At 42.4% G+C, this 15,205-nt stretch overlaps 1 protein-coding gene across 1 annotated transcript in view; it reads right to left on the bottom strand.

Moving 5' to 3' along the window:
* Nucleotides 1-147: 147 nt before the first annotated feature.
* The window catches only part of LOC140196429 (heparan-sulfate 6-O-sulfotransferase 1-like), a 346,892-nt gene continuing 331,834 nt past the window's right edge, over nucleotides 148-15,205 (bottom strand). The window contains exon 2 of the mRNA XM_072255644.1: nucleotides 148-3,656. Within this exon, the coding sequence (XP_072111745.1) occupies nucleotides 2,951-3,656 (706 nt within the window). The 3' untranslated portion in view covers nucleotides 148-2,950. The remainder of the gene's footprint in view (nucleotides 3,657-15,205) is intronic.

The raw sequence follows: 15,205 nt of genomic DNA, 5'->3' as shown, positions 1-15,205 counted from the left end.
GGTACTTTAGAATTAAGCTAGCACTTCAATCATCAATGTATTAAAAAGCAGTATCGTAAGACCATCAGTGAGTGCAAGGACTGAAATATTAACAAGACCAAACGTATGTTACATGTTGGATAACGATGACATAGACAGCAAAGCCATTTAAACATATTTATTTATTTTATCCATTTGTTTCTCAGTGACATATATCAAAACATGTTAAAATTTTCACCCAGAAATATAAGCCCATTACTCCTGATGAGTAACAGCCGGCAGGTTTATTGGGAGCATGATTACATAGCTGCATTACCAATCACATCTGCGACTACAAGGTATTTGTCTTTTCTTTAATCAAACAGTAACATATGAAACCTGCAACTGTTCCAGAAACAGAGCCGACCCAAGTTTTCACTACAAAGTTGACAGCTCCCTTTTAAATGCTGGAGTATGGTACCTGGGGAAAAGAAAATTGTACAGAGTGGTCACTGGCCCATTCATTCTCATTAGCCAGTGACACTCCCTATATGGCTTTGCAGCGACTTAAACAGGAACAAACTTGGCTCCCAAAATGTTACTGCTTTTGTGGAAATCAAGTGCCCCCAGGCAAAATGATTAATCATGAAGTCTGGATAAGCACAACACAAAAAAAATTCTAAGCAGCCCCTGGTATTGTACCTTTCCCTTGTTGGAGTTTGGAGATAAAAACCCTTTGAACATTGACAATAATTGAGCAAAAATCAAAGTAAATTAGGATTTCAAAAGCAGCAGTAGTTATACCCAGATTATACAGATTTTGCATTTATAAATGTAGATTGTTTGACAAGATGATCCCTTCCAAAATCTGCACAGACAAAAAAGGGCATCATCTGTTATCGCTGAGTAGCAGCCTACTCCATTATTTCTCACATTTTTGAGTATAACAAATAACTTACTATCCAAATTTGGAATATTTTACATCTCCAATGACTTTTATACCTGAAACAAAGGGAGCCACAACAGTTCAAGTACAGATGGAAACAACAGGAATCCTTGACATTTATTTTGTCTCTGAAACAAGAGAAAGTGTGTGTGTGTGTGTGTGTGTGAGAGAGAGAGAGAGAGAGAGAGAGAGAGAGAGAGTGTGTGAGTGATATATGGGGGTGAGAACAAATAAGCTCATTCACTCCATCTACGATTTAATCTGGTTGTTCCATATTTCGAACTGGTACAAAGAAATTACCCAAGATCTTGAGTAATCAAATAAAAAGAAAGAGTTAAGAGATATGATGGCATCTTGCTCCCTTCACATGATACAACTATAAAATATGCTATGGCTTTATTATGCTTAAAGTGGGTTAGCTAAGATTATGCCCTTCTAAATAAGCATTTCCTGTGGTCAGTCAGAGCTGATAACGGATTTGTAAAAAAGTACCATTAGGACTTTACCTGATGACATTGAAAGTCAGTTTTCCAATACCCAAGCTCAAGAATAATCAAGTTAATCTCAATTAAGAAAGTAACCTGATACTGTACATGAACTATCTCTGAGGACATATTTCCATTATCTAGAAACAAAAGTATGTATCACCTATGGATGAAAATGGCTGGTTGTAGGGAAGCTAATTGTTTGGTGTCCTTCAGGAAATGCCATACATACATTTAGAGCTGCTTTCACTGTGGTACCTGGCATGAACAGCCAACAATAAGTATTGTAATGGCATGAAGAGATTCATGATTTACAATGCTGAAAAGATTAAATGGATCATTACAGAATGGCTGGGAAAATTATAAGTATAACATTCATTTTTTTTAAGTTTAAGTTTAGTCCTGACAAAATGAGTAAAAAGGGAATTCCCATTACTATGAAGAAATAAAGTACTCTTAGTTTGAATCCTGCATGAATTTGCTCAACATACTAATTTTCCTCAACAACAGGCTCAGATGAGATGTGTGTGCACAACAGCTACATGGCATTAATAAACTGAACACAGAGCAATTTGAACATGACCACTCGATCTCATGGCTTAGGGACAAAAGTCAAACTGATCAAGGTGGTCTAAAAGTTTGATCCCCAGTCTGTGATTAGTAGGCTGAACTCATCCAAGACAAGAATTTCTATGATTAGCCACAGTGTTCCAGATTTATCCAGGGTTAGGAAAAAGAAAAATGGTGAGAAGAGAGAAAGGGAAAAAAAAAATCGGGCAAATTTCTCACTCTTGCTTGATATATAATGATCGCTGTGTAGGTGCTGCCTATGGACTGCATCAGGTTTGGCCAGCATGACTTTTTCATTGTTGGTTAACTGGCCCACATTCACATCAAGGATATGAACATTTGGATGAGGAATAAGAGGGCAACTGATGTCCATGCATCAGTACTCTAGTGATGGAGTCAAGACCTACAACAAGAGAGCTGGAAAGCAAAAACTGAGAGATGGAGAGACTAGACTAGTTTAGAGGGGAAACGACAGGATGGAATTCAACTGGGAATGCTCTTACTCAGTGGTTCACTTGGCCAGTGGTTGTACAAAATCTCAACCCTGAATTTTTAAAAGTTTCAAAACCATGAAATGTTAAAATGAACACAACTGCATATAATGTTGAGAGATAAACAGCATGAGTTACTAAGCTGAAGCAAACACATTAGCTTCCTGCTGGAGGATGTGTTTACAGGTGTCACAACGCAGTTGGTGAGTTTTGTTATCCATTGTTCATAACTTCAAACACATCTACTGCAGTAGGTTATTGGATCGTGCCTTTTGATCACATTATCGGCCAGCCAGAGTATCCTGGCTTAATTCTGTTTCCAGATCCATGTGCACCAAGTTGGTCGAGAAAGACCCATACTGCTCTGAAGCAAACAGCTCTGTTTCACAGATTCATTTCAAAATTACAGCGATAAAAATTTTCATTCAACCTCCAAGATTCGTTATGATCTAGAAGACTAAAAGTTTTAAGAACTTGATGCAAACCATGGTGCATCATAGCTACCATTTCTCAATATGGCTCATATAATCTTCTGTGGGCACTCGTCCCTGTTCTTCCATTTCTTCTTTGGGCAGTTCCTCAGGAATGTTCTGCTGATGGTGCTCCTCCTGATTCCGTATCCGCCGCTCCATCCTTTCTAACTGCCTCTTGTACTGGAACCGCTGTTGGAAAAGGTCTTTTGCATAGTCATACAGTTGCACGTCTAGATCATTGAGTTCCTCAATCCTATGGATTGTCTCATTATCAGTCTCCACACCGGATGCACGGGTACTATTGAACTGTATGAAGGGTTTAATGAACTGCAAATTAAAAGTTCTCTCAAACAAATACTGTGTTTTCCTTTGGAATTCAGTCAAACCAAAGAAAGCCATATCTTTGAGGTTCTTCTTGGCGCTTTCTAAAAGTATCTGAGCCCTCTTTCTCTCAGTGATAAAGGACATGTTGTAGCAGCCCACCAGGCTGAGATCAGCTAGCATTCTCACCTGGCGATTGTTAGCCAGGTTGAATGGACAATCCATGAATTGCTTAAGTGTGCAGCCTGACCAATCATTCCCCTCGTAGCAAGATGGCAACTCCTCGGGCGTTGGTGTCCTGCCATCACACATATGGAGCGACGTCTTCCACGTGGCTCCTCGTTGGACGTGTCTCCACTCACTAAGGTATCGAGAAACTGGATCTCTTAACATGGTGATGTAATAGAATTTCCTGCAGGCAAATAAAATATATATTAATTTTCAATCCTTTTACTTACTGAACATTACATTACCTCACACACAAAATATCGGAGAATCTCAGCAAGTCAGGCAGCACCTATGGAAGGGAATAAAGAATCAACATTTTAGGCCAACACCCTACATCAGGCACGTCTGAGCTGCTGAGTTCCTCCAGTGTTTTGTGTGTTTTGCTCAAGACAACCAGCAACTGTGGTATCTCCTGTCATTATATTATCTTACCTAGTTAGGAATATTCTTTTAGCCCAATCAATATTAATATGCACTCTTTAATCATAAGATATAGGAACAGAATCAGGACATTTGGTCAATAAAGTCCATTCCACCATTCAGACATTGTTGTTTTTTTTAACTCCATTCTAACACCTTCTCCCCTGTAAGCCAAAACCCCTTTAACAAACAAAAACTTATCAGTTTTTGCCTTGAATGCAGCCAATGACTTGGCCTCCACAACCCTCTGTAGCAATGCAAGCACTAAATTCAAGTTTTCAGATAGCAGAGCATAATGTACATAGCATATAGGCCACAGAACAGTACAGGACTGGAACACACCTTCTGGTGCAAGATGTTTTGCCAAACTAATTAGTTATCAAATGCTGAACTAAGCTAATCCTTTCTACCTACACAATGTCCATATCCTGCTGTTTCCTGCACATTCATGTGCCTACCTCAGAACCTCTTGAAAAGCTCTACTGTATTTGCCTCTAGCATTGCCCCAGAAATTACCATGCAGGCACCCACCACTCTGTGTAAAAAACACTGCCCCTCACATCTCCTTTGAAATTGCACCCTCTCTCCTTAAATGCTTCTGAATTCAGGCATTTCAAAGTTCAAAGTTCAAATTCGAAGTAAATTTATTATTATCCCTAGAAAGAAACGAGCTGCCCACTCTGTCTATGCTTCTCATAATCTGATAAAGCTCTACTGGATCTCTAGAGAAATCGTCAAAGTTTGTCCAACTTCTCCTTATAGCACATGCCCTCTAATCCAGGCAAAGTCCTGGTAAACCTCTTCCACATCCTTCCTATAATAGGGCAACCAGAACTGAATGCAATACTCCAGGCGCAACCTAATGAGAGATTTATACAGCACAAGTTCCTGACTCTTGAACTCAATTCCTCAACTAACGTGCCGTATTCTTTCTTCACCACCATGCCAACCTGTGTAGCCATTTTCAGGGAGCTATAAATGTAAATGCCAAGATCCCTCTGCTCAAAATCAGTGTTAAGGATCCTGCCATTAACAGTGTACTGTCTCTTTGTATTTGATCTCTCAAAGTGCAACACTTCACATTCAGCTGGGCTAAACTCAATCTTCCAGTACTCTGCCTCCATCTGCATCTGCAAATGATCTATATCCCATTATATCCTTTGCCAGTCTTCTACACCATTGACAACACACTCAATCTTCATATTACCTGCAAACGTAGTAACCCACCCATCTACATTTTCACCCAGATGCATCTCATTGGCTCTTCACTTGACCCTGGAACATCTGAACAGCAAAGATGCATATATCAGGATGCTCTTATCGACTACAGCTTTGCATTCAATACCATCATCCCCTCTAAACTAATCAATAAGCTCCAAGACCTTGGTCCCAATACCTCCTTGTGCAATTGGATCCTGGATTTCCTCACTTGTAGACCCCAGTCAGTTTGGATTGGCAATAACATCTCCTCCACAATCTCCATCTGCACAGATTTACCACAAGGCTGTGTGCTTAGCCCCCTGCTCTAATCGCTTTACACTTACGACTGTGTGGCTAAGCACAGCTCCAATGCCATATTCAACACAGTCGCTGGTCGAATCAAAGACGGTGATGAATCAGCATACAGGAGAGAGATTGAAAATCTGACTAAGTGGTGCCAGAACAACAACCTCTTGTTCAATGTCAGCAAGACCAAGGAGCTGATTATGGGCTTCAGGACAAGGAAAGCAGGGGTCATGAGCCAGTCCTCATCGGATGATCACAGGTGGAGAGGGTAAGCAACTTTAAATTCCTATGTATTATTATTTTGAAGGACCTGTGCTGGGCCCAGCACGTAAGTGTAATAACAAAAAGAGTGTGGTAGTGCCTCCACTTCCTGGGGAGTTTCTGGAGATTCAGCATGACATCTAAAATTTGACAAACTGCTACAGATGTGAGGTGGAGAGTACATTTTCTGGCTGCATCACAGCCTGGTATGGAAACACCAATGCCCTTGAATGGAAATTCCTACAAAACAGTAGTGGATACGGTCCAGACCATCACAGGTAAAGCCCTCCCAGCCACTGAGTACATCTACATGAAACGCTGTTGCATTAGGGATCCCCACCACCTAGGACATACTCCCTTCTCGCTGCTGCTATCAGGAAGGTGGTACAGGAGCCTCAGGACTCACATCACTAGGTTCAGGAACAGTTATTGCCCCTCAACTATCAGGCTCCTGAACCACAGGAGATAATTTCGCTTGCCCCATCATTGAAATGTTTCCACAACCAATGGACTCACTTTCAATGACTCTTCATCTCATGCTCGATATTTATATCTTAATTATTTATTATTATTATAATTATTTCTTCCTTTTGTATTTACATGGTTGTTACATTCTGCACTTGTTGGGTGGTCTTTCTTGATTCTGTTATGGTTATTATTCTATAGATTTATTGAGTATGCCAACAAGAAAATGAATCTCAGGGTTGTACTGTATGTATATTGATAAGAAATTTACTTTGTACTTTGGTATGTATCACAAACAGCAGAGGTCCCAGTATAGATCCGTGTGGGACAGCACTAGTCACGGACTGAATAAGCCCCATGGACCACTTCTAAGGTCAAGCCAATTCTGAATCCAAAAAGCCAATTCACTGTGGATCCCATGCATCTTAATCTTCTAGATGAGCCTCCCATGAGGGACCTTCTCAAACACCTTACTACAATCTATGTAGACAAGTACTGTACTCGATTACTTTAGGTTGCTTTAATATTTAATGAGGATGTGCTATGCAATTGCATTAGGGAAACCTCTGCAGCCCAAACGAGGGTTGTTACCATGGAATTTAGACAATGACGTTATCTGAATGCAAGGCTGGGTGGTGGAGGGTGGGAGAGTTACTCAGGCTGAGAATAGTATCACATTTTTCACTGTCAAGGGTCAGGAAAATTGGGCATACAAATTTGTCTGAGAGTTGCAATTGACCAACGCCAACCAAAACAAAATTGCCCCCCTCCCCAATGTCTGAATATCATAGGATTAAAATGCCCCTTTCCTAACAGAAAGGTGGTCCTGAGATTCCCTAAATTAACTTGCAGTGGCCGTCAGAGTTGATGCAAATTGTAAGCTTGCTTTCCTCAGGTCCATCCAGACTTATCATGAGTTTGGGATGTAGTTCTGGCACACGGCGAATGGTAGGGAAGTAGCAGTAATGAGAAATTCCTGGCAAAAGGTCCCTTTCAAGAATTGTCCAAAGGCTTCCAGTAAAGCATCTAGAGGCTTCAGCCGAACCGGTCAGAAAGCGTGCAGGTTTCAGGCATAGTTGCTGGCTGTTCATCCATACCTCTTAAAGTAAGCAAATATTTGAGTAATGAGGGGCTTATGTCAGGAGAAATTGCCAGCAATTTAGGTCAGGCTTTTGTTCCTGAGAACACACAGACTGCCAAGATGAAGCCTTCAGGCAGGCTTTCTAAAAAAAAATCTGAAAATTAGGCTGATTGCTGCCTATCCTGGAATAACTTGAACTGAAAACCAAAGTGATTACATAAATAATGCACAATTCATTATCTGTCAAGAATAATACAGGAGTGCAGTTTGCTCATTACTCCTTCACAAAGGACCAGTGTGTTACAACTGCTTATAGGATGGAATTCACGGACATGAATTAAATATGCAAAAAATAACAAGACACCATGGTACCTTGTTGCTTATAAACTGAAAATTAAACAAATATTTACTTAATGCCCTGCCTATGTTATTTATTAGACAACAAAAATGCACAGAATCCAGAAGAAGCTCAAAATTTCTCACAGAAAGGGGCATTAAGTAAAAAACATGCAACAGAAATCGATTATGCTCCATTTAGACACTGTCTACACCAAAGGGGATCACTGAAATTTCCCTTGAATATAATCAGAACTTGCTTTATTCATAGTGCAATGATACTTGATAGAGTGTGGAAGATTGGAATTTGGCAAGGTAATGAATTTTAAGACAAAACATTTCACTAATGCTGCCTGCTAGCACTGTAGGTTAAGGTAGTTCTCGGAATATACTGCAGTAAGATTACATTTAAGTTTGATGCATAAATTTCAGTCCTGAGGGGAGGAGGTGAAGGAGTTCATGAACTGGTGGAGTGAACTCCCTTAAATTTTGCCATATAATTAATGTGTGGTTGAGGACTTCCTGCTACTGTCTGCTAGGAGTTTGTACCTCCTCCCCGTGACTGCATGGGTTTCTTCTGGGTGTTCTGGTTTCCTCTCACAGTCCAAAGGTGGACCGGTTGGTAAGTTAATTGGTCAGTAAATTGTCCCGTAATTAGGCTAGGGTTAAACTGGGGCTGCTGGGTGATGCGGCTTGAACGGTCTATCCTGCACTGTATCTCAATAAATAAATAAGAGGGGCTCATCTTGTAAATCCACCAAGCCAAGTAGCAACATGAAGTTAAAAGGAGGGACTGGTGCATACAAAAGTTATTACCAATGGTGAATCTTCCATTCTGCAAACTTTGAAGGTGAAATGGGGAAGGGTGAACAAAACTATGCCAAAACACAACTGGAACAACCACGTGCAGGTATCCCCCGCTTTATGCCACTTCCCTTTTACGAAAGACCTACATTAGTATCTGTTTTCGCTAACTGAAAGAAATCTGAAGAGGATTTTCGCTTTTCGCCTTTTTTCGAAAAAAAACACCAAATGCGTTCAGTGTTTGTTTTGCAGCGAGCCGTTATAGAGGCAGCGCGCACCCTGAGCAGCAAGAGTGGCGCCGCCAAGCTCCTTCCCCGGGAACTACACTCAGCATCAACCCGCCATAGCTTTGAACTGCCTGAGATTTTCCCTATGATTGACAGTGCTGCAATGATTGCAGAAAAGTATAACTTTAATTTTGAAAGGGCACGTAGGTTTCGGGCAGGTTTATCGGATATTTTGAGTGCTTACAAAGAACTGTATGATAGAAAAATATGTGAACCTTCCAGTGTGCTCACTGTCTTTCCGATTCTGGTAAGTGAAACTACACTGTACATACATTGTTTCTACTTTATATAGGCTGTGTATTTATCATATCATTCCTGCTTTTAGACTATAAGACACTGGAACAGAATTAGGCCATTCAGCCCATCGAGTCTGCTCCGCATTCCATCATGGTTGATTGCTGATCCCAGATCCCACTCAACTCCATACATCTGCCTTCTCGCCAGATCCCTTGATGCCCTGACCAATCAGGAAACAATCAACTTCCACTTTAAATACACCCACAGACTTGGCATACTAGCTGCATCTCCTGGGTACAGCGGAGACCGGAAAGAGCAGCACAGTCCGGCGAACCACAACAAACGCACCCCAGCTGTCCTCCTCACTATATGTTAGTGTTATTTTAGGTTTTATGTGTTATTTGGTATGATTTGGTAGGTTATTTTTCGAGTCTGGGAACGCTCAAAATTTTTTCCATATAAATTACTGGTAATTGCTTCTTCACTTTACGTCATTTCAGCTGACGAAAGGTTTCATAGGAATGCTCTGCTTTCGGATAGCGGGGGAAACCTGTAAGTACAATGACTAGAAGAATAGGTTGATAGCTGTGTTTTTTTTTTGCACCATATTTTGCACTTGGACATGATCCCGACAACAGGAATACAAATTAATATGGCTCTAATCGGGATAATTATGAACTGTATTCTCATTGGCTGAACACCTGTGATGTAATATGCTCTCACTGGCCAAGTAAATGTAAACAACAGAGCCATATTTGATAAGTTGGCTGGATGCATACAGCATGCTAGTAAACTAGCAAGCTGGTAAAGTTTGATGATTTTATTCCTCATTTGTTTTCCAGAGGTTTTAGTAAACATATTTTACCTCCAATCAAGAACACCATATGAGGTCAGCATTCAGGAGAGTATAAGTACACTCTGAACTGACTGACTCATTTCCCGAGTTTTGAAAACCGTTCGTGATCTGCACTACAGAAGTAAATACAGCTCCAATGGATCTCAAAATTTGTCAAAAGCAAAGGAATCTACTTAATACTGCCTAATATGACAAAGGGATCAGGCCAGGAAAATGCCACCAGCACCATCACAATATGAAAATCTGCACTCATTCCTATGTCAGGTCATACAAAATTTGAGACATGGGGAGAAACCGGTTCAGCTGGGAAAAACCCAAGCAGTCAGAGGAAGAACATGCAATTTCACATACACAGCACAAGGGGCACGAAGTGCACCAAGCTCCAGCTCCTTAGAGACCTGTGTTACGGAACTGGGGCTACAGCTGGATGACCTTCAGCTCACATGGGAAAATGAGTAGGTGGTAGTTACACAGGAAGGCAGTCATCGCTAAATTGCAGGAGGCAGGTAACTGTCGGGTGATGGAAAGGGATTAGGCAGCCTGTGCAGAGTACCCCTGTGGCTTTTCCCCTCAGCAGTAAAAACACGACTCTGGATACTGTTGGGGAGGTGGAAGGACCTACCGGGGGGAGCTGCAGCAAACTGATCTCAAGCACTGTCTGCCTCTGTGGCTCAGAAGGGAAGTAGGGAGAAGAGGGGTGCAATGATAGGGGATTCCATAGTCAGAGAAGACGACAGAAGATCTTATGGATGTGAAAGAGACACCCAGATGGTATGTGACCTTCCAGGTGCCTGGGTCAGAGATGTCTCAGACTGGGTCTAAACTTTCTAAAGAGGAGGATGAATAGTCAGAAGTCGTGCTACATATTCGTACCAATAACACAGGTAAGAAAAATGAGGAGGTCCTGAAGAGGGAATATAGGGAGTTAGGTAGAAAAGCTGAAAAACAGGTCCTCCAGGGAAGTAACCTCTGGATTGCTGACTGTGCCACATGCACCAGTGAGGGTTTTTGCAGATGAAAGAGTGGCTGAAGAATTGGTTCAGGGGGCAGGCTTTCAGATCTCTGGATCATTGGGATCTCTTCTGGAGAAGGTATGACCTGTACAAAAAGGATGGGTTACAGGCGAACCCGAGGGGGACCAATATCCCTGTGGGCAGTATTGCTACAGCTGTTGGGGAGGGTTTAATCTAGTTTGGCAGGAGGATGGCTACTAGAGTGACAGGGCCAAGGCTGGGGCAGTTAGTATACAACTAGATGCAGTGTGTAGTGAGACAGTAAGGAAGAACAGGCAGATGATAGGCAAAATTGCAGTCAGTGCAGTGGGATGAGTTAAAGTGTAACAGGAGCTAAAAGCAAAAAGGATGAAGAATACAGCAATGAACGCATTTTATTTGAAGGCATGCAGTATACCAAATAAGGTAGATGATCTTCTAGCACAGTAAGAGATTGGCAGGTATAACGTTGTGGGCATCACAGAGTTGTGGTTGGAAGCGTAACATGCAAGGATACACTTTATATTGATAGGATAGGCAGGTAGGTAGAGGGGGTGGGGTGGCTCTGCTGGTAAAAAATGAAATCAAATCCTTATAAAGAGGTGACATAGGATTGGAAGATGTAGTAGAACCCTTGAGGGCAGAATTAAGAAACTGCAAGGGTAAAACGAACCTGGTGGGAGTTATATACAGACCTCTGAACAGTAGCCAGGATGTGGGATACAAATCACAATGGGAGATTTAAAAAAATATGTAAAAAGAGCAATGTTGCGATAGTCATGGGAGATCCAAATTTCAAGTAGATTGGGAAAATCAAATTGGTGCTGGATCCCAAGGGAGGGAATTTGTAGAATGTGTATGAGATGGCTTTTTAGAGCAGCTTGTGGTTGAAGAGAATGGCATTTCTGGATTGGATGCTCTGTAATGACACAGCTTCGATTAGGGAACCCCTAGGTGCCATTGATCACAATATGATAGAATTCACCCTACAGTTTGAGAAGGAGAAGCTAAAATTGGATGTATCAGTATTACAGCGGAGTAACAGAAATTACAGAGGCGTGAGAGAGGAGCTGTCCATCCAAAGTTGATTGGAAGGGATGACAGCAGGAATGACGGCAGAACACCAAGGGCTGGAGATTCTGACAGCAATTCAGAAGGTCCAGGAAAGATACGTCCCAAAGAGTATTAAGTCTTCTAAAGGGAGAAACACAGCTGACAAGGGAAGTCAAAGACAGCATATAAGCAAAAGAGGGCATATAATATAGCAAAAAATAGTGGGAAGTTAAGAAGATTGGGAGGCTTTTAAAAATCAACAGAAGGCAGTAAAAAAGCCATATGGAGAGAAAAGATGAAATATAAAGGTAAGTTAGCCAATAATATAAAAAAGGATACAAATGTTTACTTCAGATATATCAAGAGTAAAAGAGAGATAAGAGTGAATATTGGACCACTGGAAAATAGCACTGGAGGGGTAGTAATTGGAGACAGAGAAGTGGCAGGCGAACTGAATAAGGATTTTGCGTCAGTCTTCACCTTGGAAGACACAAGCAGTATACCAGAAATTCGAGTGCATCAGGGGACAGAAGTGAATTATGTTGCTATCATCAAGGAGAAGGTGCTTGGGAAGCTGAAAAGTCTGAAGACAGATAAATCACCTGGGCCAGATGGACTACATCCCAGGGTTTTGAAAGAGGTAGCTGAAGAGATTGTGGAGGCATTGGTTACGATCGTTCAAGAATCACTACGGTCAGGAATGGTTCTGGGGGACTGGAAAATTATAAGTGCCACCCCACTCCTTAAGAAGGAAGGGAGGCAGAAGAAAGGAAATTATAGGCCAGTTAGACTGGTCAAACCACATGTAATATTGTGAGCAGTTCTTGGCCCATTATCTTAGAAAAGATGTGCTGGCATTGGAGACGGTCCAGATGAGGTCCATGAGAATGATCCCGGGAATGAAAGAGTTAATGTATGTGAATGTTTGATGGCTCTGGCCCTGTATGCACTAGAGTTTAGAAGAATGAGGGGCGATCTCATTAAAACCCATCGAATACTGAAAGGCCTAGATAGAGTGGATACGAAGAGGACATTTCATACAGTAGGGAGTCCAGTCCCAGAGGGCACAGGCTCAGAATACAATGCCCATTTAGAACAGAGGTGAGGAAATATTTCTTTAGCCAGAGGGTGGTGAATTTGTGCAAGTCATTGTCGCAGATGCCGCGCAGGTGAAGAAATTGGGTACACTTACGGCAGAGGTTGACAGGTCTTGATTAATCAGGGTGTCAAAGGTGCAGAGGGAAGGCAGGAGAATTAGGGTTAAGAGGGATAATAAATCAGCTGTGATGAATGGCAGAGCAGACTCAATGGGCCAAGTGACCTAATTCGTATATGCGTGATGGTTGTATGGTTAGGATTGAACATGGGTCACTGGAACAGTGAGGTAGCTGCCAGCTGCTAGGGTCAAAAAACCTGAAAGATTTTTTCCTAATAACGCCATGGAAATACCTGTAGCAGTTCAAGCAGCTCTGGAAACATTAAACGTACATACATTCCACAAAAGGATAAAAGGAAGGTATGAAACTTTGAGTTTATGAGAAAAGTGACGTAATTGCAATGCACACGATTCTGATGAGTCCTGACAGCGTGGAAATGGAGAGATTTCCTCTTCAGGGAGAATCTACAATTAAAGGTCACCATTTTAAAATGGTGCCTACTTAAGACTGTTTTGAATACTCACAGAAGGATGAGAGTCTTTGAAACTATTTTCTTCAAAGGCTGGTAGAAGCAGGATATTATTTAAAGCAGTGGTAGATGCTAGATTTTTGATAAACAATGAGGTGAAAAGGTATTAGAAGTAGAATGGAGTTAGAGTTGTGGTTACAATCAAATCAACTTTGATCGTATTTTCTAGTGAAGGTGGCATGAGAGGCTAACGATTTTATTCCTACTCTTACTTGGTAATAAAGTCTTATTATAAAAGTTAATGTCATTAGGGAGGGCTCTTTTAGCCCCACTCTCGTCCCATCCCTGGACAATATTATTCAGACATTGTTTTAGAGAGACAGGCCATTCAATCCCATTATCTATACACACAGGAGTCTCTTCTCACCTTACCTCATGTCATTCTAATGTACGGGGTCTTTCTTTTGTTACATTTAAAATGGCGATTTTGTTATGTTAATCTGTGGAATGCGGCTTTGTTGTGTTTTAATGCTGCAGAGAGTTTGCGCTAACAGTTTGTTTTACTTTAAATGAGATAACCAGGTTCTATTAGCCAATGGGTGGTTATGTATCATTTTGTTTTCGGATGCCATGCTGTATGATATGACTGTGGACTGAGTTTTGGCGGGGAGTCGGGAGGAGAGACGAGGAGGACGGCGGACATGCGGAGAGGCTCCGGTCGATCACTTCGGGTGGTCCCGAGCTGTGGGTCGACAGAATTCGGGTGGTCGTCTGACGTCGAACTTGAGCTCCAACGGTAGCGCGCGAAGAACTTGGACTTTGATAAGTGTTGGAGTTTTTTTTTCCCATTACTTTCCTCTCTGTATCAAATGTATACTAATGCCCTAGAATTAGTAATACCTATAAAGTGTATGTGTTAAAATTTACTGGGTGTGCTGGCTGATGATTGATGTTTGTGATTGATTCGGGCGACGATTGACCCTGAGGGGACTGTTGAAGCAGGTTCTGGGCGGGATTTCCCCTAGACATTCACGAGCCAATATAACGGAACGTTACAAGTGGGGGCTCGTCCGGGATTTGAACCCGGGACCTCTCGCAATAATCCCTGCATCTTTCAACTGCCGCACATCCTCCACATCTGCTGGGGCCAACCGCCGCGACCTCTCCCTAAACGGGGTGTCATTTGTTACCCGAATGGTGTGCCGAGTGCTCTTGGAAAACCCTACATCAAACTCGCCCTGAGAAAAGACATCCCCTACTCGCCGCCTCTCTCCTCCCGATACGGGCCCCCGAGGACCCCTTGGATTTCTCTGGTCTCACCCCGGCTACCACCTCCTGAACCGCTGAAGACCGTCCCTGAGGGTCCGAGTCCCCTGGTCGGCCCAAAGCACACTCCTCGGCCCGTACCTCTCGGATCAGCCGTCCGAATGATGGAGGAGGTGGAAGAATACTGTAAGACCTGTAGCCGTTGCGTCAGGAGGAAGACCTTGTCTGCGCAGGCGGCTCCGTTATCCCACTTGCAGAGTGCAGGACCCATGGACCTGGTGTGTATGGATTTCCTGTCTATTGAGCCGGACACCAGCAATACCGCGAATGTTTTGGTCCTCATGGATCACTACACTAGATATGCGCAGGCTTTTCCTACTAAGGATCAGAAAGCGACTATAGTGGCGAAGGTGTATTGGGAGAAGTTGGGCAGCCACCCCATATGTGGTGGAGAGTCAGATGCCGAATCTCCCGGTTTACCGGGTGAGACCTGAGGGTGGGCAGGGGCCTGTCAAGGTACTCCATCGGAACCACCTGTTGCCT

This window comes from Mobula birostris, chromosome 4 (assembly GCF_030028105.1).
Source record: "Mobula birostris isolate sMobBir1 chromosome 4, sMobBir1.hap1, whole genome shotgun sequence".
Lineage (NCBI taxonomy): Eukaryota > Metazoa > Chordata > Chondrichthyes > Myliobatiformes > Myliobatidae > Mobula > Mobula birostris.
The sequence above is the reverse complement of the archived record's forward strand: the minus strand, read 5'-3'. Positions and strand labels throughout refer to the sequence as shown.